At 43.0% G+C, this 27721-nt stretch overlaps 1 protein-coding gene across 5 annotated transcripts in view; it reads right to left on the bottom strand.

The window, feature by feature from the left end:
* The window catches only part of NPAS2 (neuronal PAS domain protein 2), a 180089-nt gene that overhangs the window by 67113 nt on the left and 85255 nt on the right, over positions 1–27721 (bottom strand). For all 5 annotated transcript variants that reach the window (XM_050921915.1, XM_050921877.1, XM_050921896.1 and 2 more), the window contains 4 exons: positions 24338–24429; positions 15709–15798; positions 3538–3658; positions 2405–2518 (listed from right to left, as the gene is read on the bottom strand). In XM_050921915.1, coding sequence (XP_050777872.1) covers positions 2405–2518; positions 3538–3658; positions 15709–15798; positions 24338–24429 — 417 coding nt within the window. The remainder of the gene's footprint in view (positions 1–2404; positions 2519–3537; positions 3659–15708; positions 15799–24337; positions 24430–27721) is intronic.

The following is a 27721-nucleotide window of genomic DNA, read 5'->3' as shown; positions in this document are numbered from 1 at the left end:
ATTTAGCTTTTTAACCACCCTAGAAACCTATGACGAACTAACAACCCTATCAAGTATTACCAGTACCCCAGGGGGGAGGGGAGTGTTTGTAATTACTAAATTCTATACCTATTTAACCTAACTGTGTCTTCAGGAAGCTGTGAGGAAGGCAAAAAGCCCATCAGGCCTCTGTCAATTTGGTCCCAATGGAACTAAGAAATTCCCTGGTGATTCCCTAAAACAGGCAATCAGTCAGAATCACAGCATCTGCTAAACATAGCTCTAAACTCGCAGTTAAGGGGAGGCGAGGCAGGGCTGCTGAAACAAGAAAAACAGACTCCTAAGGACCCAGGCTAAGGTTTAAATCTGTTAAAGGGAAAAGCAAGAGATTAATCATCTTCCCACCTCCTCCAGCTGATCAATAGGTCAACAGATCCTCTGGAGGAGATAGGGCCATTCCTATTTTCTCCAACCTGTGCTCTCCTGCTTCCCAATCACCACTGATCCCATAGTTTGACGTAGGTGCGTGTCATTTTCCCGATCCCACATCTCTGCCATATGGAAAAAAAAGAAAGATTCTGAGAGATGAAATCTCACCACGTGGAGATAGAGAGAGGCAAAACTCCACCTACCAATCAGAAGTGTCTGAGACAGATGAGAGGATGAAAGGGAGAAGAATAGAGGGAGAGATTTAGAAAAAGGCGAAGGGGAAAGTTCTGGAGTTTTTTAATGCTGGAACCTGCCTGGATTTAAATTTTAGGTAGGTCACAAGGAAAAGAAAGAAGAAGAACAAAAATGAATTAAAGCATAAAACAATACCTGCCAACATATGAAAGCTATACATTGGTGCATTTGAGGTCTGAGTCAATGCCAATGGACATCTATGGAGATACCCCCGTTGACTTTAATGGACATCAAATCAGGCCCCTAGAGAGAACCTTTTAATACACTAAAGAGGAGAATTTTCCAGGGACAGACTTTTAAAAAGTTGTTTTTCTGAACAATAGCAACTGCCCTTTATTAAAGAGCTATGTCTGTGCACTGATATATGGTGTCATGGTAGGAAAATCAAGGGCAGTCTTAGGATCATGAATGGAGAAAAGTTGAGAATCTTGGTAGACCAATTGATCAAAAACTCTCTAAGTAAGAAATGTATCCTTATGGGTCATCACTGGAAATCAAGCTTCCGTTCTAGAAAGCTACACAGCTCAGTTTGTGTGTATGTCATTCTGCTAAATTTTATGTCATTCAGCACAGTAAAGAGAATAAACATAGAAAACAGAAAGGCAGTTCTTTTATATGAATAAACCCACAAATCACATGTAACTAAGTAAGAAATACATTTTACCATGCTGTATGTGCATTTCTGTTTTAGTCATATGGATCAAGACCAGAAAGTTAAATGGGGCAGGAAAGCTTTTCATAATGTGGTGTGTGGCTTTTGGAAAGCATAATGAGGAATTTTTGCAGAGGACGACCCATTTGGAACAATAACAGCAACTTCTGAAATACTATTCTTTGGAATTCAGACAAAATATCCAAGGCAACTCTGCAGGGCAGGGGAAGAAGAAGTAATAAAGAAGTGTTTCTTTTCTGTCTCTGAATAGCTGTATAGCAACCTATTTGTTAAAACACATTACACATAAATTATTCTTCATCCCTTGAAAAATTCTCTCCTCAGTCCGAATATATTGTATTAAGGTTTTTGCTGAATTTAATTCTGCCCTTCTTATTCTATAAGTACAGGGTACTGGGGACGGAATGCAAAACTGAACAGTTTGGGATTCATAGATCTGCTCCTTTGAGGTACTCAGTGACCCCAACCACCACTGAAGTCAATGGGAGTTAAGCCTGCTTGGCACCTCAAAGGATCCAGTCTAAATGCTTTAGCGGCCACAATGGCACAAGGAGCAAATCTAACAATATGGCTGGGATTTCGTGGGAGCCTACAATATCATACGCTTTGTCATGAAGTACTACAACATTTAACAATTCCCTGGAGAGGTGGTGAAGGGGAAGGTTCAATAGTTTTTTTCAGCAATGGAACCTGCCAGGAGTCAAATTTTCAGAGGTGAAAGTGAGCTTAGGGATCTTAATTTTATCCGTTGTTAGTGTTAGTCAATGTAATCAAACTGTTTCCAAGCCTTTCACCATCGGACAAAGGTAGCAGATACCCAGAACAGGATAACTGGGGTCACAATCTAGAAGTAAAGTGCATTGACAGAGAGTTTACACAGCTACTGACTTTACAAATATACATCTGGCAGTTACTAATCAGTTGCTAACTTCCATGTGAACTAAAATTTACCCCATAACATTAGAAATAACCCTTTCAGTTAAAGTCTGTCTGTTCTACATAACCACATATATTTTTTCACAAATAAAATGTTTAGTAACATTCATTCACACAAAAGTCAAGGCTTACCATTGCTGTAAGACCAAAAATTTCCTACAAATTTTATGTATTCATATGTTGGAAATTCCTTCGGGTTCAAACTTCCTCTCAGAAGATGACAGTAAAACTCTAAATCATTGTCAGCTGTATTGTTAGAAAAAGGAGAAGTAAATAAATAGGTTATTTAAACTAAACACGAGTGGAAAATTTGTTCCCAATCCTGCAACTAGTAGTGTATGACTACACTCGCTCAGAGCCCCACTGAGCACAGTCCACCAGCACGCTAATTGCAGGATTGAAGCCTCTGTGAAAAGAACCCTAAATAAATCCAGAATGTTCAACACTCCATCAGATTTTTTTCTCTTGGCTGATTTGCAGAATTAGGGCCTGACTCTCCAGTCCATTATGCCAATTTTATTAAAGGAATTACACTGCCATAAACCTGGTATAATGGAGTGCAGAATCAGGCCCTTAATTTAAAACTCTTATTTATCTAGGTTTTTATTTCCATAATTCACAGATTTGTCATATCGTCTGTTTGGGGGGAAAACCGTCAATTTCTTTTTAAATTAACATTGGAATAGCAGAGGGTTTTCTATACAGTAGATTTTTAAAAAATTGTGTAGATTCTATTGTCATGTGTTCCATATTTTTTGCCTCCTCTACTCTTAGAGCTAATTTAGATGAAGTATGTGAAAGGATTATTTATGAAAAAAAATTAAATGATAAAATAAATACTGAATAATTTACACATATTTCAAGTGTAATGTAAAACACAGGCGCGCATCACTAGAGTATCTATGGACAGAATATAACTGTACTAGGCCGAAACATGAATTAAGATGTGATTTGTTTCCACTGAGCTTTTCTAAATTTCCATGGTCAAACCTGTTTTCCTTAGCTCTCCCCTAAGACAAGATATTTTATAATTAACATAACTGCAAGCAGTCTTGCTTTAGTAAATAAATGCAATGAATCTAGTCTGAAATTGAACAGAAGCATCATTCCTGGTGGCAACATTTGTTTCAAAATGAATGAAAATATATCTAAAGATCCAAAATATTCATACTGACATATGTCACACAGAGACTCCACCCTCACAAGAGAGAAATTTTCTCTCTTCCATGCTTTTTGTTTAGTGGGAATGATAAAACAATACGTACTCTTTAGGGAATCTGATGAAGCAGAATCTGCAAGAAGCATACGAGAAGATAATATTTTATAAACTTCTGAATGTTCCTGTTCTGGGAGGAAATTTAACAAATTCTGATCCATGATGTCACACTGCAAAGAAAAGAAAAAAAGTACAAATGATCAAAACAAAAAAAGAGTGGAATTCTCATTCTCCACCAACCTGCCATTTTCCACAATTGGGACTGAATTTTATTTGCAAAACCAAACAGAGGGCCCAATTTTCATAAGCAGCTGTTTAAACTTCCCATGCCCATAGACTAAGGCCTTGGCTACGCTCACACTTTACAGCGCTGCACCTGGGGTGTGAAAAAACACCCCCCTGAGCGCTGCAAGATACAGCGCTGTAAAGCGTCAGCGTAATCAGGGCAGCAGCGCTGGGAGCGCGGCTCCCAGCGCTGCACGCTACACCCGTAAGGGATGTGGTTTACATGCAGCGCTGGGAGAGCTCTCTCCCAGCGCTGCCGCTCTGACTACACTCACACTTCAAAGCGCTGCCGTGGCAGCGCTCCCGCAGCGCTGCCGGGGCAGCGCTTTGAAATTCCAAATGTAGCCATACCCTTAAATACACAAAGTGCCAGATCCAAAGCCCATGGAAGTCAGTGGGAATCTTTCTATGGACTTCCATGGGCTGTTGTTCTGGTCTAAAATAGGTAAGTGGGTACACAAGTTAGGCAGACACTTCTTAAAATTGTGCTCTGTATCATCATCATCATCAGATATTATACTGAGTAAAAGTAGTAAACACTGGGCCAAATCCATCTCTGATGTAACTCCATTGACACTTGTGAAGTTCCCCTAAGCTTGAGTTTTCTTCATTAGAATTAAATCTCTAAAAGTAACCCATTCCAAAGGAAGTCCATGCTGCTCATATAGGGATAGACTGGGGAAGAGAGGGTGTAGTGAGCCTTCCCACCTGCAAAGCACAGCCACAGTTGCAGTTTCTGAGCTTTGGGATGTGCAGTGACTGCCTCCTCTTACTGCCTGCAGGAGCACAAAGCAGTAAAGGGAGGCAGGGAAAAGGTGGATCCATGGCTTTGCCCCTGCCTATGTCCCAGCTAGAGCTGGCCAAGCAAACGGTAGAAGAGTGCTACACCATCCACAGGGACAGTGCAGCACGTGAAGTCCTCTTCATAGGGGAGCTTTGGTAGGGATTGTGCATCTTCAGGATTGGTGGGGCTCTCTACTGCCACCAATAGGCCACTGGCTTAACTGCACAGTCTGGCCCACACTCTATGTCTACACAGCAAAGAAAAACCCACAGCTGTCCCCTGCCAGCTGACTCAGGCTTGAGGGGCTCAGGCTGCGGGGCCTGTTTCATTGCTGTGCAGATTTCAAGGCTCAGGCTGGAGCCCAGGCTCTAGGTCCCTGCAGGATGGGAGTGTCCCATCGTTTTTGTTTTGTGTTTACACAGTGCCTAGCACATAAAGTCATAGAATCAGAATGTCAGGGTTGGAAGAGACCTCAGGAGGTCATTTAGTCCAACCCCCTGCTCAAAGCAGGACCAATCCCCCAACGAAATCAAAATCAAAATCCATACCTAGAGCTCCTAGGAGCAGGGCCGTCCTTAGGCATAGGCAACATAGGCAGCTGTGTAGGGCACCTGAAAATTTGGGGCACCACTGGGTCTTAGTGTCCACCCTCTTGTTTTCCTATCCCTGTTCTGACCCTTCCTGCAGGCTCCCACAGATGGCTGCTGTAGCCTGGTGAGTCTTCCTTGGGAGGGAATCTAGTAGTTAAAAGTGAAAAAACCTCCAGCCTGCCAGACCTATTAGCACAACACTGAAACTGTTAAAGAGACATTCAAGGGGTAATAAAGCCATTTAACAGGCATTTGCCAAACCCAAGGTATATACTGACAGGTTTCAGAGTGGTAGTCCCGTTAGTCTGTATCAGCAAAAACAAGGACGAGTCCTTATGTCACCTCAAAGACTAACAAATTATTTGGGCATAAGCTTTCGTGGACTAGAACCCATTTCATCAGATGTCCACGAAAGCTTATGCCCAAATACATTTTTATACTGTCAGTTTCTGACGTTACTGACAAAAACAGTTGTGCATTAATGTAATATTTACACAGAACATGTCAGTCTACAGGACCTTTGTTTAAAATTTGCTTTAAAAATATTTCATTAGTGAGCTAGTGAAGATTATAAAATCACATTTCTAAAAAATGCTTGCATAGAGTTTTAGATGCACAATCATCTTTAGCTTTAAATGCGTGGATCTTCAGACATACAGTTTTTTAAATAAAGCCTTCAAAAGACCTCCCTTATCTAAAATACACATTTTAATTACTATAGTTAAAAAAAAAAGTGCTTCCAAGTCTTCCTGTGTCTTTTCTGTCCATCCCTTCACCACCTCTCCCCCCACTCCCCACTGAAGAGAGCCCTTAAAGGGACAACGGTCCTTCTCTTCCAGATAGCTGGACAAAGAGTTTCCCTTTCTTTACTTCTGACTATCCGACGAACTAGTTTTAAAAGAACCCTCCAGCAAAATCAGTACCTTAGTAAGACAAAATCCTTGTTATACCTAAAATCTTTGAAAACATATTTTTTTAAAGTTGTTGAAATTTCATAACCATGTCTCTTGTTATGGAGATCACATAAAGTAAATTACTGTTCCCTTTTTCTAAAAGCAATTAACATTGTTATGAACACACTAGACCTCTCTGATTAATTTAAAAGAATGTCTTTGTTTCAGTGAGTTAAATATGTAGTAATCTGGAATGCTGGCTTAAGATTTGAGTACATTTAAAATATAAATTCATCTTAGAAATACTGATTAAGAAAATGTAAAACAGAGAAGAGCCGCATCATGTATTCCATTATATGTAATGTTGTATTCAGCAGGACAGCTGATTCACCCTTACTATGATGTTTTTGCAAATAAATCTCTGACAAACTTCAGGGCATATCAAAAAACCTGTGACTGACATTTTTTATTCCCAAATTTTAGTGCTTTTAATTAAGTACTTTCTTCATGTCCATTCTGCATGAGGGAGAGGGCATGGAAGTCCTGCGGAGAACTGTGACTCTCCGCCACCACGAGGCAGGACAGGCATCTCATTATCCTTTGCTGTCAAGTCCCTCCTCCCCCTCTGTCATAAACAGATAGCTAAGGGTTAATGTCTCTTTCACCTGAAGCACCTGACCAGAGGACCAATCAGGAAACCGGATTTTTTCAACTTTGGGTGGAGGGAACTGAGTGTCTTTGTCTTTGTTTTCTGGCTGCCTGCTTGCTCTGAGCTTTGGAGAAGTAGTTCTACTTTCTAGTCTTCTGTTTCTAAGTGTAAGGACAAAGAGATCAGATAGTAAGTTACATGGTTTCTTTTCTTTGGTATTTGCATGAATATAAGTGCTGGAGTGCTTTGATTTGTATTCTTTTTGAATAAGGCTGTTTATTCAATATTCTTTTAAGCAATTGACCCTGTGTTGTATTATCTCAATACAGAGAGAACATTTGTACTTATTTTTCTTTCTTTTTATATAAAGCTTTCTTTTAAGACCTGTTGGAGTTTTTCTTTACTTCAGGGAAATTGAGTCTGTACTCACCAGGGAATTGGTGGGAGGAAGAAATCAAGGGGAGATTTGTGTGTTGGATTGCTAGCCTGACCTTGCATTCCCTCTGGGGGAATAGGAAAGTACTTTTTGTTTCCAGGATTGGGAACAGAGAGGGAGAATCACTCTGTTTGGGTTCACAGAGCTTGTGTCTGTGTATCTCTCCAGGAGCACCTGGAGGGGGGAAGGGAAAAAGGATTATTTCCCTTTGTTGTGAGACTCAAGGGATTTGGGTCTTGGGGTCCCCAGGGAAGGTTTTTCAGGGGGACCAGAGTGCCCCAAAACACTCTAATTTTTTGGGTGGTGGCAGCAGGTACCAGGTCCAAGCTGGTAACTAAGCTTGGAGGTTTTCATGCTAACCCCCATATTTTGGACGCTAAGGTCCAAATCTGGGACTAAGGTTATTACATGGTGTGCAGCTGGTGGGACTAGAATCCAGAAGCCAGTAGGAATATTATATTTTTCTTTTCTCTGCTAAGGGCTTTTTAGCAGAGAGAAACAGTTGGTTTTAAAAGGGAACCAGAGAGAATTTTTTTTTCTGCTCTCTCTCGCAGTTTGTGGCTTGCATGTTAAGGGTCTTTTGTCATGCAATAGCCCTCCCATTAGGAGGCAAGTACCGGCACTTATATGCATGCAAATAAAGTGGTTTTTCTGGTTTCCTTTCATTGAACATTAGCTAGAGAGAGAAAAGGAAAAAAGCACTGTTGCTAGGCAGACTTCAGGAGGCAACAGAACCTGCAGTTCAGAAGATAAACACCGGAGGGCACCCCAACACAAGAAAACAGGAACCATGACTTCTAAGGCAAAAATTGAGGCCGAAGAACAAATCAAAGAAGCTGAACACAGGCGACAGATGGAGATGAAAGAAAAGGAAGAAAGCATGAAACTGGCAGCCTTCCAAAGAGAACAGGCAGCCCAAGAGGCAGCACACAAAAGAAAACTAGAAGAAGAAGAGTTAGCCTACCGAAGGAAACAAGCAGAAGAAGAGTTGGCCCACCACCGAGAAATGGAAAAACACCAAAAAGAAATGGAAAAACAACAAAAAGAAATGGAAAAACAACAAAAAGAGAATGAAGAGAAGGAAAAACAGAGAAAACATGAACTGGAGTTGGCAAAAGCTGGGCTGCATGTGCCAGCCAACCCTAACAACCCGGCGCCAATTATTGCTCCACAGCACAGGAAATTTCCCACCTACAAGGCAGGTGATGACACCGAGGCCTTCTTGGAAAATTTTGAAAGAGCCTGTCTTGGGTACAGCATTCCCGAAGACCAGTACATGGTAGAATTGAGGTCACAGCTCAGTGGACCTTTAGCAGAGGTGGCAGCTGAAATGCCTAAGCACCAAATGAATGACTATAAACTTTTTCTAACCAAGGCCAGATACAGGATGGGGATAACCCCAGATCATGCCCGTCGGCGCTTCAGAACCCAAAAGTGGAAACCAGAGGTGTCATTTCCCAAACACGCCTACTACATTGCAAAAAACTATGAGGCCTGGCTAACAGGAAACAACATTCAAACCTTGGAAGAACTGAACCTCCTCATACAAATGGAGCAGTTCTTGGATGGTGTTCCTGAAGACATCACGCGGTACATACAAGATGGAAACCCCAAGAATATCGCTGAGGCGGGGGAGATTGGAGCCAAATGGATGGAACTGGCAGAAAGCAAGAAAGCTACTGTCAAGGGGAACGATTACCCCAGGGGGCACACAGACCATAAACCCTACAACCGAGGACAGCCAAAGACCCCACATACCACCCAAGTAAAGCCACAGATACCCTACCCTTCAACCTCACCAGTCTCCAGTAACTCACCTCGGCCCAGTGATCCATCAGATGGAAGATGCTTTAAGTGTAATGAACTGGGACATATCAAGGCCAACTGTCCCAAGAACACCATGCGAGTGCAATTCATTACACCACCATCACACCAAAGATCCCCAGGCCCGGATGCCTCTCAAATACCCTTGGAGCGAAGGGAAAATTTGAGAGTGGGCGGAAAGAAGGTTACTGCGTGGAGAGACACGGGGGCACAAGTGTCAGCTATCCACCAATCCTTCGTTGACCCCAAATTCATCAACCCAAAGGCCAAAGTTACAATTTACCCCTTCATGTCACAAGCTGTAGACTTGCCTACAGCTCAACTGCCTGTCCAGTACAAAGGCTGGTCAGGAATGTGGACTTTTGCAGTCTATGACAATTATCCTATCCCCATGCTACTGGGGGAAGACTTGGCCAACCAGGTGAGGCGGGCCAAGAGAGTGGGAATGGTTACACGTAGCCAAACCAGGCAAGCTTCCAGACCCATTCCTGTTCCTGAGCCGTCCACAGAGGCCCCGTCTGTGTTACCAGAGACCCAGACAGAGGTAGTGGACCCGGATTCCATGCCAACCACTGAAACAGCCACAGCACCTCCAGTCCCAGGCCCGGAACTGGAACAGCAACCAGCACCAGCAAGTGCAACCACATCTTCAAACTCAACGCCAGAGGGCGCCAGCGAGCCAGAACTGGCAGAAGCAAAAGACAGCCATACCCAAAAGGCTCAGCCAGAGCCTGAAATGCCCTCAGGTGCACCAGCGGAGAGCGGTTCACCAGCAACGGAAACAACCCCATCACCTACAGCGCTTCCAGAGGGACCAAGCCCAAGTCCACAGTCTGAGGAAGAACTGGTGACCCCAGACTCAAGGGAACAGTTCCAGACTGAGCAGGAAGCGGATGACAGCCTTCAGAAAGCTTGGGCGGCGGCACGGAGCACCCCACCGCCTCTCAGCTCTTCTAATCGATCCCGGTTTGTTATAGACCAAGGACTTTTATACAAGGAAATTCTTTCTGGTGGACACCGGGAAGAATGGCAGCCGCAAAAACAGTTGGTGGTTCCAACTAAGTACCGGGGGAAGCTCTTAAGCTTAGCCCATGATCATCCCAGTGGCCATGCTGGGGTGAACAGAACCAAGGACCGGTTGGGGAAGTCCTTCCACTGGGAGGGGATGGGCAAGGATGTTGCCAAGTATGTCCGGTCTTGTGAGGTATGCCAAAGAGTGGGAAAGCCTCAAGACCAGGTCAAGGCCCCTCTCCAGCCACTCCCCATAATTGAGGTCCCATTTCAGCGAGTAGCTGTGGATATTCTGGGCCCTTTCCCAAAAAAGACACCCAGAGGAAAGCAGTACGTACTGACTTTAGTGGACTTTGCTACCCGATGGCCGGAAGCAGTAGCTCTAGGCAACACCAGGGCTAACACTGTGTGCCTGGCCCTAACAGACATCTTTGCCAGGGTACGTTGGCCCTCTGACATCCTTACAGATTCAGGGTCTAATTTCCTGGCAGGGACCATGGAAAAACTGTGGGAAACTCATGGGGTGAATCACTTGGTTGCCACCCCATACCACCATCAAACCAATGGCCTGGTGGAAAGGTTCAATGGAACTTTGGGGGCCATGATACGAAAATTCATCAACGAATTCTCCAATAATTGGGACCTAGTGTTGCAGCAGTTGCTGTTTGCCTACAGGGCTGTACCACATCCCAGTTTAGGGTTTTCACCATTTGAACTTGTGTATGGTCACGAGGTTAAGGGGCCATTACAGTTGGTGAAGCAGCAATGGGAGGGGTTTACGCCTTCTCCAGGAACTAACATTCTGGACTTTGTAAGCAACCTACAAAGCACCCTCCGACACTCTTTAGCCCTTGCTAAAGAGAACCTAAAGGATGCTCAAGAAGAGCAAAAGGCCTGGTATGACAGACATGCCAAAGATCGGTCCTTCAAGGTAGGAGACCAGGTTATGGTCTTGAAGGCGCAACAGGCCCATATGATGGAAGCATCATGGGAAGGGCCATTCACGGTCCAAGAGCGCCTGGGAGCTGTAAACTACCTCATAGCATTTCCCAATTCCTCACTAAAGCCTAAAGTGTACCATGTTAATTCTCTCAAGCCTTTCTATTCCAGAGACTTACAGGTTTGTCAGTTTACAGTCCAGGGAGATGATGCTGAGTGGCCTGACGGTGTCTACTACGACGGGAAAAAAGACGGTGGCGTGGAAGAGGTGAACCTCTCAACCACCCTGGAACGTCTGCAGTGGCAACAAATCAAGGAGCTGTGCACTAGCTTCGCCCCATTGTTCTCAGCCACCCCAGGACGGACTGAACGGGCATACCACTCCATTGATACAGGTAGTGCTCACCCAATCAGAACCCCACCCTACCGAGTGTCTCCTCATGCCCAAGCCGCTATAGAACGGGAGATCCAGAACATGCTACAGATGGGTATAATCCGCTCATCTACCAGTGCATGGGCATCTCCAGTGGTTCTGGTACCCAAACCAGATGGGGAAATACGCTTTTGCGTGGACTACCGTAAGCTAAATGCTGTAACTCGTCCGGACAACTATCCAATGCCACGTACCGATGAGCTATTGGAAAAGTTGGGACGTGCCCAGTTCATCTCTACAATAGACTTAACCAAGGGGTACTGGCAAGTACCGCTAGATGAACCTGCCAAGGAGAGGTCAGCATTCGTCACCCATGCGGGGGTGTATGAATTCAATGTCCTTCCTTTCGGCCTTCGAAATGCACCCGCCACCTTCCAGAGGCTGGTAGATGGTCTACTAGCTGGACTGGGAGAATTTGCAGTTGCCTACCTCGATGATGTGGCCATTTTTTCAGACTCCTGGCCCGAACACCTACTACACCTGGAAAAGGTCTTTGAGCGCATCAGGCAGGCCGGACTAACTGTTAAGGCCAAAAAGTGTCAAATAGGCCAAAACAGAGTGACTTACCTGGGGCACCAGGTGGGTCGAGGAACCATAAACCCCCTACAGGCCAAAGTGGATGCTATCCAAAAGTGGCCTGTCCCAAGGTCAAAAAAACAGGTCCAATCCTTCTTAGGCTTGGCCGGATACTACAGGCGATTTGTACCACACTACAGCCAAATCGCTGCCCCACTGACCGACCTGACCAAAAAGACCCAGCCAAATGCAGTTAAGTGGACTGATGAGTGTCAAAAGGCCTTTACCCAACTTAAGGCAACGCTCATGTCTGACCCTGTGCTCAGGGCCCCGGACTTTGACAAGCCATTCCTAGTAACCACAGATGCATCTGAGCGTGGTATAGGAGCGGTGCTCATGCAGGAAGCAACAGATCACAACTTCCATCCTGTCGTGTTTCTCAGCAAGAAACTGTCTGAGAGGGAAAGTCACTGGTCAGTCAGTGAAAAGGAATGCTATGCCATTGTGTACGCCCTGGAAAAGCTACGCCCATATGTTTGGGGACGGCGGTTCCAACTACAAACTGACCATGCTGCACTAAAGTGGCTTCATACTGCCAAGGGGAACAACAAGAAACTTCTTCGTTGGAGTTTAGCTCTCCAAGATTTTGATTTTGAAATTCAACACATCACAGGAGCTTCTAATAAAGTTGCTGATGCACTCTCCCGTGAGAGTTTCCCAGAATTCAGTAGTTAAAAAGTGTTCTTAAAATGTAGAAGTCTGTTAGTTATATACTTAGGAGTATATGTAAAGGTGTATGTGTTGTATTAATCTGTTTATTTTCAAGTTCTAGAAGGAAATCGCCACCAGTGAGCTTCCCCACTGTCTGCAATTTGGGGGGCGTGTCATAAACAGATAGCTAAGGGTTAATGTCTCTTTCACCTGAAGCACCTGACCAGAGGACCAATCAGGAAACCGGATTTTTTCAACTTTGGGTGGAGGGAATTGAGTGTCTTTGTCTTTGTTTTCTGGCTGCCTGCTTGCTCTGAGCTTTGGAGAAGTAGTTCTACTTTCTAGTCTTCTGTTTCTAAGTGTAAGGACAAAGAGATCAGATAGTAAGTTATATGGTTTCTTTTCTTTGGTATTTGCATGAATATAAGTGCTGGAGTGCTTTGATTTGTATTCTTTTTGAATAAGGCTGTTTATTCAATATTCTTTTAAGCAATTGACCCTGTGTTGTATTATCTCAATACAGAGAGAACATTTGTACTTATTTTTCTTTCTTTTTATATAAAGCTTTCTTTTAAGACCTGTTGGAGTTTTTCTTTACTTCAGGGAAATTGAGTCTGTACTCACCAGGGAATTGGTGGGAGGAAGAAATCAAGGGGAGATTTGTGTGTTGGATTGCTAGCCTGACCTTGCATTCCCTCTGGGGGAATAGGAAAGTACTTTTTGTTTCCAGGATTGGGAACAGAGAGGGAGATTCACTCTGTTTGGGTTCACAGAGCTTGTGTCTGTGTATCTCTCCAGGAGCACCTGGAGGGGGGAAGGGAAAAAGGATTATTTCCCTTTGTTGTGAGACTCAAGGGATTTGGGTCTTGGGGTCCCCAGGGAAGGTTTTTCAGGGGGACCAGAGTGCCCCAAAACACTCTAATTTTTTGGGTGGTGGCAGCAGGTACCAGGTCCAAGCTGGTAACTAAGCTTGGAGGTTTTCATGCTAACCCCCATATTTTGGACGCTAAGGTCCAAATCTGGGACTAAGGTTATTACACCCTCCCCCACCAGGCTGTGAGCTTGGGCTGCCATACGGCATAGGGGCATCAGTTTAATAATACTGCGTAGGGTCCCATAAATCCTAAGGACGGCCTTGCCTAGGAGCTACCACAATATAAATAATAATGATCCATTTCCATATTTGGGATTGGATTTCAGACAAGGTTATCATGCTAAATACTAGTAGGGTGAGGAAAGAATAACCAGTTTATAGTTTTAGATCCCAATTCAGGCAAGTATTTAAGTACTTGCCTAAATACGTTCTTATTGAAATAGAGTTTTAAGTCTCATTGACTTACTTGCCCTTCCTGAGTAGGAATGTTTTCCTGAATTGGATCCCTAGTTTCCAGTAGGATTCAAGAGTAGAGGGGAAAGCAATGAAAAACATTTCCTTAACACTGAGACAAACATCTGAAAAACCTTGAAAACTGAAGAAATTCTGTGGAAATCATTGGACTCAACAGACCGTAGGACAGCAAGAGGCAATCTCTCTGCCCACAAATGACAGAAAGATTATTAAACTCCTGCACTGTGGAGGACTGAAGAAAAATGAAGTAGGTGGTTTTAGCTTAAGCTACTTTGTTACTGTTGCATAGCAATATTCCTACATTCACCACCAGCACTCCTTATATCATGACATTGTTTCACCTAAGGAGAAAATAATTACTCACCATATTATAGTTTAGTGGAATACGTTAGGTATATTTTGTTGGATGAAATATATTTAATATATTTGGCTGAATGGCAAAATGAGTGAAAAACATAATTAAAATTTTCCTAAGGAAAAAAAAAAAGCAAGTGGAATAGAAGTGCTTCCTGTTGCTTCTGGCTGTGTATTTATATAGAGGCTGAACTACTAAAAATGAGTGAGGATTAATACCTTAATTATCATACCATCTGTCCCAGTCCAGTATCTCCAGCAGGAGCTGAAAAAAACTGAACTCTTCTTCTCTGCTCCTCAAGCTAGACACAACATAGCACAGGAATGTCTTTGGGACATGAGACACAGTAACCAATCCCCCACAACACACAGCCACATAGAGCAGCAGCTCCACCACTACCACCTCCCTGGGAACAATACTTAAAAGGCCTGCTTTCCTTTGGAAGGCACCAGACCAGCAGCAGACCTTCATAGCCCAACAGCCTGGTGACATCAGTCAACCAGTTCAGGATCTGATCCTATTCCACTGAAGTCAACAGGAGTTTTGCCCTTTATTTCAGTGGAGTAGAACCAGACCTTCAGTGCACATCTCATAAGGCCATCATCACCAGCAGCGCTATTCCCCATCAACTATAAGTAAGGTTGTGATTCTGTCACAAATGTTGCTGAAGTCACCGATTCCATGACTTTCCATGACCTTCTTGTCTTCCACAGCTACAGCGGCCGGTAAGGCTGGCCCGAGCAGTATCAGTCCTGGGGGTAGCTCTAGGGACTGTCCGAGCAGCAGCAGTCCCAGGGACGGCTGGAGCAGCGGCCCTGGAGGCTGTTGGTAGAGCAGTCCCCAGGGGCCTCGGAGCAGGCGCCTCCCAGAGCAGGTGCCTCCAAAAGCAGTGGCACCTCAGGGCCTCAAGAGTGGCAGGGCCCCAGGAAAAGATTTAGTCATGGTATTTCTCATTATTTTTTGTTTATTGCCCATGACCTGTCCATGACTTTTACTAAAAATACTTGTGACTAAAACTTAACCTTGACTAGAAACCAATTTTATATTTTTCCTAGAAAGCAAAGATGGAAAAGAAGTTAGGTCATATTGTTCCTCTCCACATCAGAATATCCTTCAGAGCCCTGTCTTGTCTAGTTTTAAATGCTTCACAGCAACAGGGAACTGAAGTGTATAAATCATACTAAAAAAAACCAAGGATCACTGGTTGGATATTTTAAAAAATTATAATTTTTTAATTTTGATGGGAAAAAAGTCACATTTTCATCTCCCCCCCCTTCTTAACCAATGCTAGAAATAAATTGGAGGCCCAATCCTGCCCCTAGAGTGAATATTCATAGAAATCAATGAGACTACTACTCACAAGAATAAGCACTACATGCAGGTTTTGGTGTTTACAGGATTGACCCATAATTTGTATCTGCAAAAGAGTGTGCACGAATTACTCACAGGTAAATGTCCAAGTAGAGGTGTAATACTGTCAGAAACATATACAATGGTTCCATCTGTGGTGACTGCTATAATGAAGCCATCTAATGCCTAAGAGAAATGCACAAGTGGAGAGTTCTTTAACAGTAGTATGGGCTTTTATCAGTAATTCTCATTGTACATTGATCAAAACCTTTTACCACTCCACCACATTATTGGTAGGTTGTAGGAACATTATCTCAAGTTGCACAACAGTAATTCTCTGATTTCACGGTCTTATCTCACTTATACAGTGTTCTTTGTAGTTCAGCAAAATATACTAGCTGAAACAACAAAAGGCTTACAAGAATATTTCAAATATCAGTTTTTAAATTAATAATAATGCAAAATGGCTAAGCCTGGATCCTTGGAAGTTATTAAAAAAGTTAGCTCTGTGCAAATATCAAAGCATCATGAAGGGATGCAGTGCTATCTCAAATAATAATTACCCACAAAATTAATCTGTTTGTATTAATGTAACATTGTATATTACTATGCTTTCATGTAAATAAAAGCAAGAGAAATGACCAAATAAGCTTTAGCTTCAGGTTTAACTGAGTGATTTATTTTAAAGATCATGGTATTAGATTATTCATTAGTGGTACACTTCACCTTTGTGCAGAGAGCCAATATAGCACTTGAGCATTACATAAATCCCACACAGCAGCAGATTCTCCAGCCCTGGGATTTAAGTGGGGGCACCAGCCTTGTACCAGCCCTCTGCATCGGAGAAAATATCACCCTAAAATATTTTATCATGTAAAAATATTTTTCTCCTAGCTATATCTGAAATCAACAGCCTACTCTGTCTCAAGCTAAACCTTCTAAGTATATCTAAAGCAAGGCCTCATCTACTACTCCAACAAGGAGAAGCAAACAAATAAGAAGCACTTAGAGTATTTGGTCAAGTACAGTATTAAGTTCATAGCTCCAGTCCTGCTCCCACTGAAGTTGATGAGCCAATAGCAAAACTCCCATTGCCTTCAGTGGGAGCAGGTCTGGATCCATAAATCAATCAATCTAAATTCTGATATTGGTGCCAATCACCTAGGGAGGTGATGGAATCTCCATCCTTAGAGGTTTATAAGGCCCAGCTTGACAAAGCCCTGGCTGGGATGATTTAGTTAGTGTTAGTCCTGCTTTGAGCAGGGGGTTGAACTGGATGACCTCCTGAGGTCTCTTCCAATCCTAATCTTCTATGATTTTATGATCATTATTGAAGCAACACAAATGTTATAAACATTAACTAATTAGAATAAGGCTCATACATATGCTATTGGAGAGATCTGTTCAGTGTGCAGGTGTATTGCAAAAAGCCAGATTACTGTGATATTGAGGTCATAGGTTAAATGCAAGATCTTACTGCAAATCTAGGGAATATTACCTTTTAATGATGTTATACTGCATGACCTCCAAATCATGACAGTCTAGGGGTAGATGCTCAGTACCTTTACGTCCCATTGACTCCAATGAGAACTCAGGGTGAACTGGCACCTCTCAGGAATTCACATATAATTCAAGACATTGTTAAAAATAATCAATATCTTTCAATAAATAAACTCATACCTTGGTTGCCAGAAGTGCTCAGCACCCATGTGTGCTTACCTCAATGAGATCTTCAGGTGCTCCAAACCTTTGACAATTAGGTCAATAATTTATACCTCAGTGAAAGACTATGTTTACTAGCTCTTATAGTTAGTCTGGATCTGCTAAATTTAGGTGCAGATAATATTTTTCTGTCATACATTTAAAATATTTTCTAAAAGCATTATAGCAATTAACCCAGGAAGGAGAACAGTGGCACTGCAGGGCAGCTGGGTTATGCCTGTTACTATGGTGAGGTGTTTTGTATTAAGTCTTTATTTAATATCTGATGCAAATCATACAAATTAACTCACATTATAATTCTGTGGGGAAATCAAATTAACATATGCATATATAATTTTATTTTCTTTATTTGAAAATAGTCCATCTAACATTAATACGGTGTCTCTCTCATCAAAGGTTATTTAGCTGTAAAAATTACAATTGTACAGATATAAATTAATACTGTTCCCTTTTAAATCAATGACCAAATTCCCATGGTGCTTAAACTTAGGCTTAGAATCTCCTGTGCCTACTGGCACGAGTCAACCCATTTTTCCCATCACTGTCTGTCCAGAGCAAGGTGTCTGATTCCTTCATAGTATGTCTCCATGATGGCAGCATTCTTTTCAATCCTCCTGTGATAGGTCATTCTTTGTCCTCCATCCCTTCTCTTCCCTCCAGGTGGAATCCAGTCTAAGATGTACCTGGTGATTCTGCCACAGGGTCACATGATAACATGGCGAAATTACTGTGGCAGTGTCTGTCTAATTATTGAGTCCACAGTCTGCTGAACCAGGGGCACCACACTTCCACATTGTTCACAGAATCTCTCCAATTAATTCCCAGGATTCTTCTTGAACAACATGGTGGAATCCACTCAGCTTCCTGTTCTGTGCTTCCACATCTGCCACATTTCTGAGGTGTGAACAGTAGTGTTGGAAGGACAATAGAATTGTACAGTCTCTTTGTTGTGTGCAAGATACATCTTCTTACTCTTCCAGCTGATTGAAAAACAGGAGAATGAACTTCTGGTTTTACTGTTTCTTGCCTTCATTTCTTTAGTGAGCTGGCCCTTGGCAGATATTGTACTTCCAAGATAGACTAAATCATCAACTCTTTCGTACTTTTCTCCTTCAATTTCACATCTGCCAGTGTTGATAGCATTCTCTCCTATCTCCATAGTCTTGATCTTTTGTGTACTGTTTCAAAGTCCCACTTTATCAGTTTCTGATTTCATGCTCTCAAGAGTGGTGCAGAATCAGGTCATTATCAAGACAGCAGCCATTTCACTTCAGTCAAATACACTTTGGTTTTTTTGTTTTGTTTTGTTTTGTTTTTGAGCCATTGCTTGCAAAAAGCAAGGTTTTATAGCTGGACAAAGAATATTTTTAAACAGAGTCTTGTCCAAACATCAGTAAGTTAGGACTTGTTTCTGTGACCAAGCACAGAGAGAGAGCGAGAGAGCCTAAGATTAATAGATATTTCAGTAACAGTGTCGGTTAGGCACCTCCCTGTGCTCTGGTGGCAGGTGTATGCATGGGTGAGAGGCCACCTGTGGGATGGTGGTGAACCAAAGTTGTCTTGGCCAGTGTAGGGGACCCCGGAAGACATTGTTACTGTTTAAGCTAGGGCTTGCGCTTTCTCAAGGAGAGGTTATTAGCGGACAGAAGTTGCTAGCAGCTGCTGCTTCTAACCGGTTAAAACTGCCCTGTGTGGGAAGCCTCGGTGTTTTGGGAAACTGCAAAAAGTCTGCAGAAAGTCCCTGGCCCGAGGCCAGGGGAGGTGGCCATTGCTGATGAAAAGTCCCTTATTGCATATGTAAAGGCTAGTTTGCATGCTGTTCGCATAATACTATAATTGCTAAGGGCTAGAGCTTGCGCATTGAACTTTGCACCTGACCGAGCTGTTCGGACGTTGGACTCCCCAAGCTAGTGGCAGCAACGTGTGGAGTTCCCGTTGCGGGTGTGTCACTTAACCTTCATTAAAGCCAATTAATTCACCTGTGTGTGTGGGCCTCGTCCTTGCAGAGCATCCAGGCACGCAACAGCTAGCAAGGTGCTAACAGGATTGATTACTGTTGTCTCAATCTGCTTGATCTTCCTGACGACACCAGGGAAGGCATATGTTGGTGGATCCAATCACTATAAGAAGGAATCCCTCTGGAGTTGTGCCTGTGGGCAGCTTAGGTGCATTATGCTAGACACTTTCTTGGTTGTTTGGGTCACAAAGACGTCCCAGAATGGAGCGAGCTCCACTACCAGGAGAAGTACTGCATGGCCAAAGGGTGGATCTCCCACTCATGATCTCTGTGGAAAAAGCCTGCAGAGGCTGTCTGCCAAGATGTTCATTACTGCCAGTAAGTGCACTGCTGAGATGGAGATCTGATGCCGGATGAACCAGTTCCAGAGTTTGACTGCTTCCGTGCAGAGTGGGGCAGACTTCACTCCTCCTTGTTTGTTTATATAAAATATTGTAGTCATGTTATCTGACATGAGTTCAACATGTGCAATACAGATGAAGGGAAGAAACTTCTTGCAAGTTCTGTGCACTGTCCAAAGCTTGAAAGATTGTTATGCCGTTTGGTTTTTTGTAAAGTGCAGGAGCCCTGGGCTAGATGGTCATCCAGGTTAACTGCTCAGTCAAGCATGGAGGCACCCATAATTAATGTCTTTTTTGGTGGCAGGGGAATAAAGGAACCCCTAGGGAGACAGTGTGTTTGATTTCCCACCAAGTGAATGACATTAGCACGTTCTGAGGAAGCAAGACTCATTTGTCAAGGGTGTCCCTACCTGGAGTGTAAACCAAACATGCCTGAAGGCACCAGAGGCACAGACTTGCGAAGGGTGTCATATAGATCAGTGGTTCTCAACTTTTTTTTTTTGAGGCCCGCCCGCAACATTCTGTAACCACGGCCCAACTGTGCCACAACTATTTTTCTGCATATAGATGCCAGGATCAGCATTAGGCGGTAGCAAGCAGGGCAACTGCCTGGGGCCACATGCCACAGGAGTCTGCGTGAAGCTAAGTTGCTCAGGCTTAGGCTTCAGCCCCAGGTGGTGGGGCTTTGGCTTTCTGCCCTGGGCCCCAGCAAGTCTAATGCTGGCCCTGCTTGGCAGACTCCCTGAAAACTACTTGTGGTCCTGCAGGGGGCCCCAGACTCCTGAATGAGAATCACTAACGTAGATGCAGGAATTCATATGGCCTGGAAAGAACCAGGCAGGATCGGACTGCTATCTAGGGGATGAGTCAAAGTTAGGTGGTGAGATCCCACATCGTGAGGAATGTATCCTGACTTAAGTAAGCCTTGCCCAAAATCAAGTTCAGATTCACCTAGTTAAATTCTAAAACTTGTGTGGGGCCTGAAGTGGACCTTTCTAGATTTACCTGAAGTCCCAAGGAGTAAAAGTGATTGCATAAGGAGAGGACCGCCATTTGCGCCTCCTGATACAACTGACCTGTGAGCAGCCAATCATCAAGGTAAGGAAATACTGGGCTGTTTTACAGACTCAGACTTGCTGCTACCATGGAAAGTTCCTTTGTGAAACCTCTTTGGGCCGTTAAGATGCCGAAGGGAAGAAATCTGAATTGAAAGTGCTCGAGGCTCAGCGTGGAGCACAGGAATCTCCTGTGTCCTGGATGAATGTCTATAAGAAAGTAGGCATCATTCAAATTGAGAGCCGCAAACCAGTCGCCTTTCTGTAGGGAGTGGATTATTAAGATCAAGGTGGCCATCCTGAATCTCAAATGGGCACATGAAGACATTCAGCTGTCTGAGGTATAGGATGGGTCTCCAGCTCCCTTTCTTTTTGGAGATGAGGAAATATCTGGAGTAAAAGCCCTTCTCCCTGAGTTGAGGAGGCACAGGCTCTATCTAGCTGGATTTGGGAGTCCTCCTCCTGTGTGTGTCCTCTTGTGAGAAGAGTCCCTGAAGAAGGACAGGGAATGGGATTCTGGAGAAGGGAAGACAGGAATTTGATAGTGTTGCCAGTCAAGAAGCTATTGAGGACCTGTTTATCCAACGTGATGTGATGCCACATCAGGAGGAAAGGGGCCAGGCAGCCCCCAAAGAGTGTAGGATAAGGGCAGTGCAGAGAAAGGGCAGTGCAAAGACTTGTTGGTGATTCTCAAGCATCCTTTGTTGGTGGGAGTCTGGGAATAAAGAGAGGGTGGTGGTGGTGCATTTGTCTGATACTTTGCACCCTTTGATGTTTCCAAGGAGGCTCACAGACCCTTGGATGACAGAAGGGCAAAGGGACAGGATGGAGGAGGCAGCTGGGAATATTTCCTCCGAGGTGCCAGGGTACAGTTCCCCAAGGAGCAGAGTGGTGTGTGACAGTTCTTAAGGGAATGAAATGGCTCATCTGTTTTCTCATTAAACAGGTTGTTACCCTACAAGGGGAGATCTTCTACTGTTGCCTGGACCTCCTTGGGGAACCCCGAGGATTGCAGCCATGCACCTCATGATGACTGAAGTTGCCATGGAATGAAAAACCGTATCCACTGCATCCAGCAACACTTGATGAGATGGTCTGGCAACAATTTCTCGTAGTCAAGGATGGCCCAGAATTGGGGCCTGGCTGAAATTTGTTTTTCCTACTGAAGAGATCTAGTCTCTTGTCATCCTGGTCTGAAGGGTTAGGCCTAGGTTGGAGCAGTTTGTTATGCTTGTTGGCAGCCTGAACCTGCAGTGAATGTAGCTTCAGAATGAAGGTACCCTACAATAGGAGCACTGTACCAAACTTCCACGGAGGCACCAACCACCTGCAGCAACACCTTCTGCCCTGGCACCACAAGCCTAATCCCAGCCCAGTTAGGAGGGGTGGGCAGCCCCAGGGAGAGGGTGGCTGGACAGTGAACCCACCCTGCACTCACCCCACAGAGGGAGCTCCTGTTCCATGGGGCTGGGCCCAGCTTCCCACTCCAGGCATTGCAACCTGCTGCTTTGCCCCCAGACACCAGGTTGCAATGCCACTCATGCAAATTTGGCCCAGCTAGACCAAACCTGAGACAGGGGTCCTGTACCAAATTAAAGTGAGTTCGGGTCTGATTTCTGAGGGTGCAATTGCACCCACGGACCCTGGCTAAAGCCTTCCTGACCTGGCCCACTACAGAGTTCACGATGGGGTGGGAACGCTGAAGTCGATGGGATGGGATGGGATGGGATGGGATGGGATGGGATGGGATGGGATTAGTTTCTTGCAAAATGTTGCTATTAACTGGAAGTTGTTGATATCAGGGTTGCTATCAAGTGGCATCCACTGTCTCTAAGAAAACAGAAAACCTAATTGCAAAACAAGAAAGTTTGAGTGGGAACACTAGCAAAAAGCTGCAAACACTGAGGGGTTCCCTCTCAGACCACAGGTGGTAGAAAGGAATTGGAGAGGTGGTCAGTCCACAGCACCCCTTGTACCCTCAGTTTAGAGCAGGAGGTGGGGCAGGGTGCAGGCATGGACTAGTGGACACTGCTACTGAAAAATCTTCCGGTTTCAGGCACACAGAGTACATTCCAACCCACAGGGAATACCCACAAGGACAAGCACTCAAAGAAGAACCCAAGTCATCTGTCCATTCATTTGTTTCTACCCCAAGGGAATATTTTTAATTCAATGTGAAGGGAGTTATGTGTGTAAATTCCTGTGCACTGAAATGAGAATCTACAATTATGCCAGGCAAGTGCAAATGAAGTGTCTCTTAAAAACTGGCCTGCAACATTCACGAGTGCCATGGAAAAACCTACGACAGATACAATAGATGCAAACTAACAGCTGTATTAAACAGAACTATTCGTTAATTATTTTCATTTGCTTCAAAGCATGAGCATTAACAGAAAGGGAAGTTAAATATTTAACAAGAAGAAAACTTATCATGAAAAACTAAAAGGTAATGGTGACCAAATAGTGGAGCCTCAGAGAGAATTTACAGCTATCCACTTCCAGCACAGGATAGTTGCTCCTGCTGACTATTTACATCTTCCTGCACCCATACAGTGAATCATGTCCATTCACACTTTTTTCTTCATACTAACGTCCATAAATCACAGCAGAGAAAACAAATAAGCAGTGAAAACATGTTATTAAATGACACTTCAAAACCAAATAACCTTTACATTTTTAGTATCAGAAAAGACAATTAACAAAGCTGTAGTTATTTATAAGATAGAAAATTACATTTTGGCAGCTCATTTGGATTTCATATCAAACCTACACAAACATCATTGAGTCATTTCCCTAAAAATCTCTGCTAGTTTTAGAAACTCCTATGGTATAATTTAAATGTAATTTAATAGAATATAATTGTAAAGTGCTTGTGCTCCCTATCATAATAAAGATGTCTTTGATAGGAACTTTGGAAATGATTGCACTGGAAGTATTAATGGTGTCAAGTTAACAGGGGCTGTCATTTTCTATGTTTGTATAATACCTAGCACAATAGGATTGTGGCATGGATGACCTTTAGGTGTCAATGCAGTATAAATGTTAAATAAAATAATATATATACAAAAAAGGAGAGATATGGCAAGCTTTCCCTTTCCCTATCTTATATTTGTAGCAATAAAATGTAAATCATCATTTGAATTTATTTTATGTACACCTCTACCTCGATATAACGCTGTCCTTGGGAGCCAGAAAATCTTACTGTGTTATAGGTGAAACTGTGTTATACTGAACTTGCTTTGATCCACCGGAGTGCGCAGCCCCGCCCCCCCGGAGTGCTGCTTTACCTGTTATATCCAAATTCATGTTATATCGTGTGGAGTTATGTCGAGGTAGCGGTATATTACATTTAATATGTGTGTGTAGCATTTTTTAAAAAGTGGATTTCTATTGACTATAGTACTTCGGTTACTGTAGTGTCCAAGCATGGAGTGGAACCCCATATTGGTTTCAAGTCTTTTTGTTTCATGGTGGCTCTGCTTTATGATCAAGTACAATAAAATCTAAAGTTCTTCTCTTTTTGGGATCACAGACATATTGTTGCTCTAGAACAATGTGCACATCCATAGCAAAATTATATGCATTTTTACCTCCAACATCAGCTGGGTGAATTCTTCATTGCTGAGAAATGAAGGCTTCCAGTCTTGTTGAATTTCACAAATCTCTGCCTGTGCTGAGACTTCTAAACAAATAACAATATTACAATTTTTTTTTAAATCCAAAGAAAAAGTATATTTTGCAAAACTATATACAAATTGCTGCTAAGGGATGTAAATATTTTGTATAACTTGAAATGAATAGAGATTTTCAAGGATGGGACATGCATGCAGTGCAAGAATATGGACAATATCCTCATTGGCCCATGTCCGGAGGTCTTTACTCAGTTTTCATTCAGCCAAATCCCATTGTCTTCAATGGGAGTTTGCAGTCAAATGGCCATTGTTTTCAATCAGTGCATTACCTAGGTGAATATTGAATTAAAAAAAAAAAAGGCCCGAGCAAAATTAAAATCAGGATGAGGATTAGCATATATCAAATATGTAGTTATGGTTTACTGAGTTTCAGATTTAGGATGGGAACGATCCAGGGCTATATTTTGGCCTACAGCCACAACACTGAGTAGGGGCAGTGAAAAGCATCATTGAGGAAGCTGGAGAGCTGTGCCTTAGAAACCACAATCGCTCCCCTAGTTGCTTGGTACACAGGTGGAATGTACAATTTACAACAACATCTCTTGTGATGGAGCATCCTTCTCCCCTCACAGAATCTCTAGCCAGCCCCACAGTGCAGTGCAGACCAGTGGATGAGGGAGAAAACCAGAGCTTCACTCACAAAAACCAGTTGGAAAATGCAATCTCCTATCCTTTAGAATAAAAACCTGACTGTGCACCTGTTTGGTGGTTTGATGGCGGCATTCTGTTCTGCCACATGGAAGCAGCCTCCAATAAGCACTCCTAGGGCATTCGTCCCTTGTTTAAGTTTTCACTCGGAGAAGTGCAAGAGTATGATAATTATAAATCATGGCTCTGTAGTTAAAACTGAACCCAAATGAGAGCTGGTTGAATCTCGTACCCGCCACTGAATCCGCGGGACCAACGGACCTCCCGCAAGCAAGCCGCCAAAGGCTGCCTGACTGCCACCCTCGCAGGGACCGGCAGGCTACCCCCCGCAGCTTGCCACCCCAGGCACGTGCTTGGAGTGCTGGTGCCTGGAACCGCCGCTGGGTTGAATCAGATTTGTTGAATAATTTATTTAAAATAACATTTCCAATTTGTACTGGTACATTATAGAGCTCAGTGGCTAAGTAATGTAAGAATGTATTTGTCAGATACATTTTTTGATTCATTTCTCAAAAATTTATACATATTTGCCTAATATTCTGTTCAGTATTCACCCTGCTCTAATAAAAGTACACGTGAGCACTAGCACCACTGGTTCGGTGGAGGATAAATGTGGCCTCGCTACTCTACTCTGATTAACCTAATCTATCAACATTTATAGAGCACTTAACACCACATTTTCTCTGTTTCAAGAGACTGACCACAAACATAAAAATGGCTGAATGATTTAAAAGGCAGTAAACCTGTAACTGTGTCTGTGTGAAGTGTCTTGTGGAACTAAACCAAAGCACTCACACAAGCACAGGTTAGTGCTTTTATCAGTGGAGCTGCAGCAGTCTGTTTCCCACTAAATTAACTTTTTCAGCATTGCTGAAGTTGTCTTGATACCACAATGGAGTGGCTTTACCAGCCCAGAATGTTCAGCAGATGGCTGGGGAAAAAAAGGATCAGCTCCAATCAGCTCTTTATTATGTACCCTGCAAAATGCAGAATATTTTACAGTAGATACTAGCATGGAAAAAATGGCATATTTGAAAAATCAATTTCTGGAAGAATTATTTGAATTTTGGCAAGCTTCCTTGGATTAATAGAAAGAGACTGTTATTGAACAGGAAATCTGAAAATTGATCTGCTTTTCTGTTATAGCTAAATTATTGGTTTAGAAAGCTGAATGTAAGAGGAAATAGTATTGAATACAACAAATAAAACTATCATATGCAGTGTGGATAAAGCAATGTTTTTAAACTGTATTGTTTGGTTTGTAGTATGTTGCATATCTCCTATTGATTTAAACTTTTAAATAATGAATTTTTGTCTGACAAGTATTTTTTTCTTTCTTTTTTTTTTTAAAGAGTACAAAACCAGTAGCAATTCAGTCCAACCTCTACATACAATCATAGGCTGTTTACAGAGAACAATCGGGTAAACAGAGAACAATCGGGTAAAAGAAAGTAAAATGCCTTTTTTGAGTAAATTATTGGCATTATCTACTACTTCATTTACACTTATTCAGTTCCTGTGTGGCTGTTCTTTAGCTGATTTTTTAAAGTGTGCATTAACATCTTCCTTTGCTTTGCCTTGGGCAACTAAAAAGAAAGATATATCATTACTGTCACACTTTAAATAGGTATATACAATTATCAAAGAAGCTGTAAAAGAATAATAGATATAACAAAACTTTCAGATGTCCCAGTCATGCTCTCTTGCATGAAATCATCTTGTCTATGGCAATATTTCATTAAAACAGAACCATCACTGCAATAACAGATTAACTATAATTCTTTCCGCAATTATTTTGACATTTGTGACTTAATTGTGTCATGATGTAAGAGTTTTATCTGCTTCTTCATTACACCCATATGTCTCAACTCTGAGAAGGTGGAGAGATTGTCCAAGGAATAAAAGAGAGCAAAGTGGCATAGATTAATTCACTAGGCCCCAGTTCTGCAAGCTGCACTGCAAGGTTGGACCCCTTCACCCATATGGAGTTCTAGTGAAGTCACTTGAATTCCATATGGGCTTAAGGACTGTCACATCTGGAGATGTGGCCCATTTACACTGTTCCAGAACTGTGTATACACTGCCAGAGCAGTGTAAAGAGGCCTTATCAAATGAGAATCAGTCCCTACTGCAGACATGCCAAACCAGTGGAAAAAAAAGCAGAAATTGGGCTTGTTTTGAGTTGCTTGTTTTTGGCTTGTAGCTTGTTGCTTCTTTTTTTTGATCGGCTCCCAGCAAGCAGGGGCAAGGGAGGGAGAGAGTCAGGGGTGCACAGCAGACCCACCACAGTCCCAGACTGCACACTGAGGGGATCTAGTCTCATAGAGTGTTGGGTTTCTTAGGAATTGATTTGTTTTGGCCTTGTTTTGAAATGGGATTAGCTTGATTTTTGGCTTATTGTGAAAGTCGGGGAGCTTATTTAGTGCATGAAAGTTGATAACTGTGCCCTACTGTCAAAGTTGGCTTAAGAAGCAAAGAATCCTGTGGCAACTTATAGACTAACAGACGTTCTAGAGCATGAGCTTTCGTGGGTGAATGCCCATTTCGTCAGATGCATGGCATTCACCCACGAAAGCTCACGCTCCAAAACGTCTGTTAGTCTATAAGGTGCCACAGGATTCTTTCCTGCTTTTA

Source organism: Gopherus flavomarginatus, chromosome 1 (assembly GCF_025201925.1).
Source record: "Gopherus flavomarginatus isolate rGopFla2 chromosome 1, rGopFla2.mat.asm, whole genome shotgun sequence".
NCBI lineage: Eukaryota > Metazoa > Chordata > Testudines > Testudinidae > Gopherus > Gopherus flavomarginatus.
This window is presented reverse-complemented; position numbering and strand designations above follow the sequence as displayed.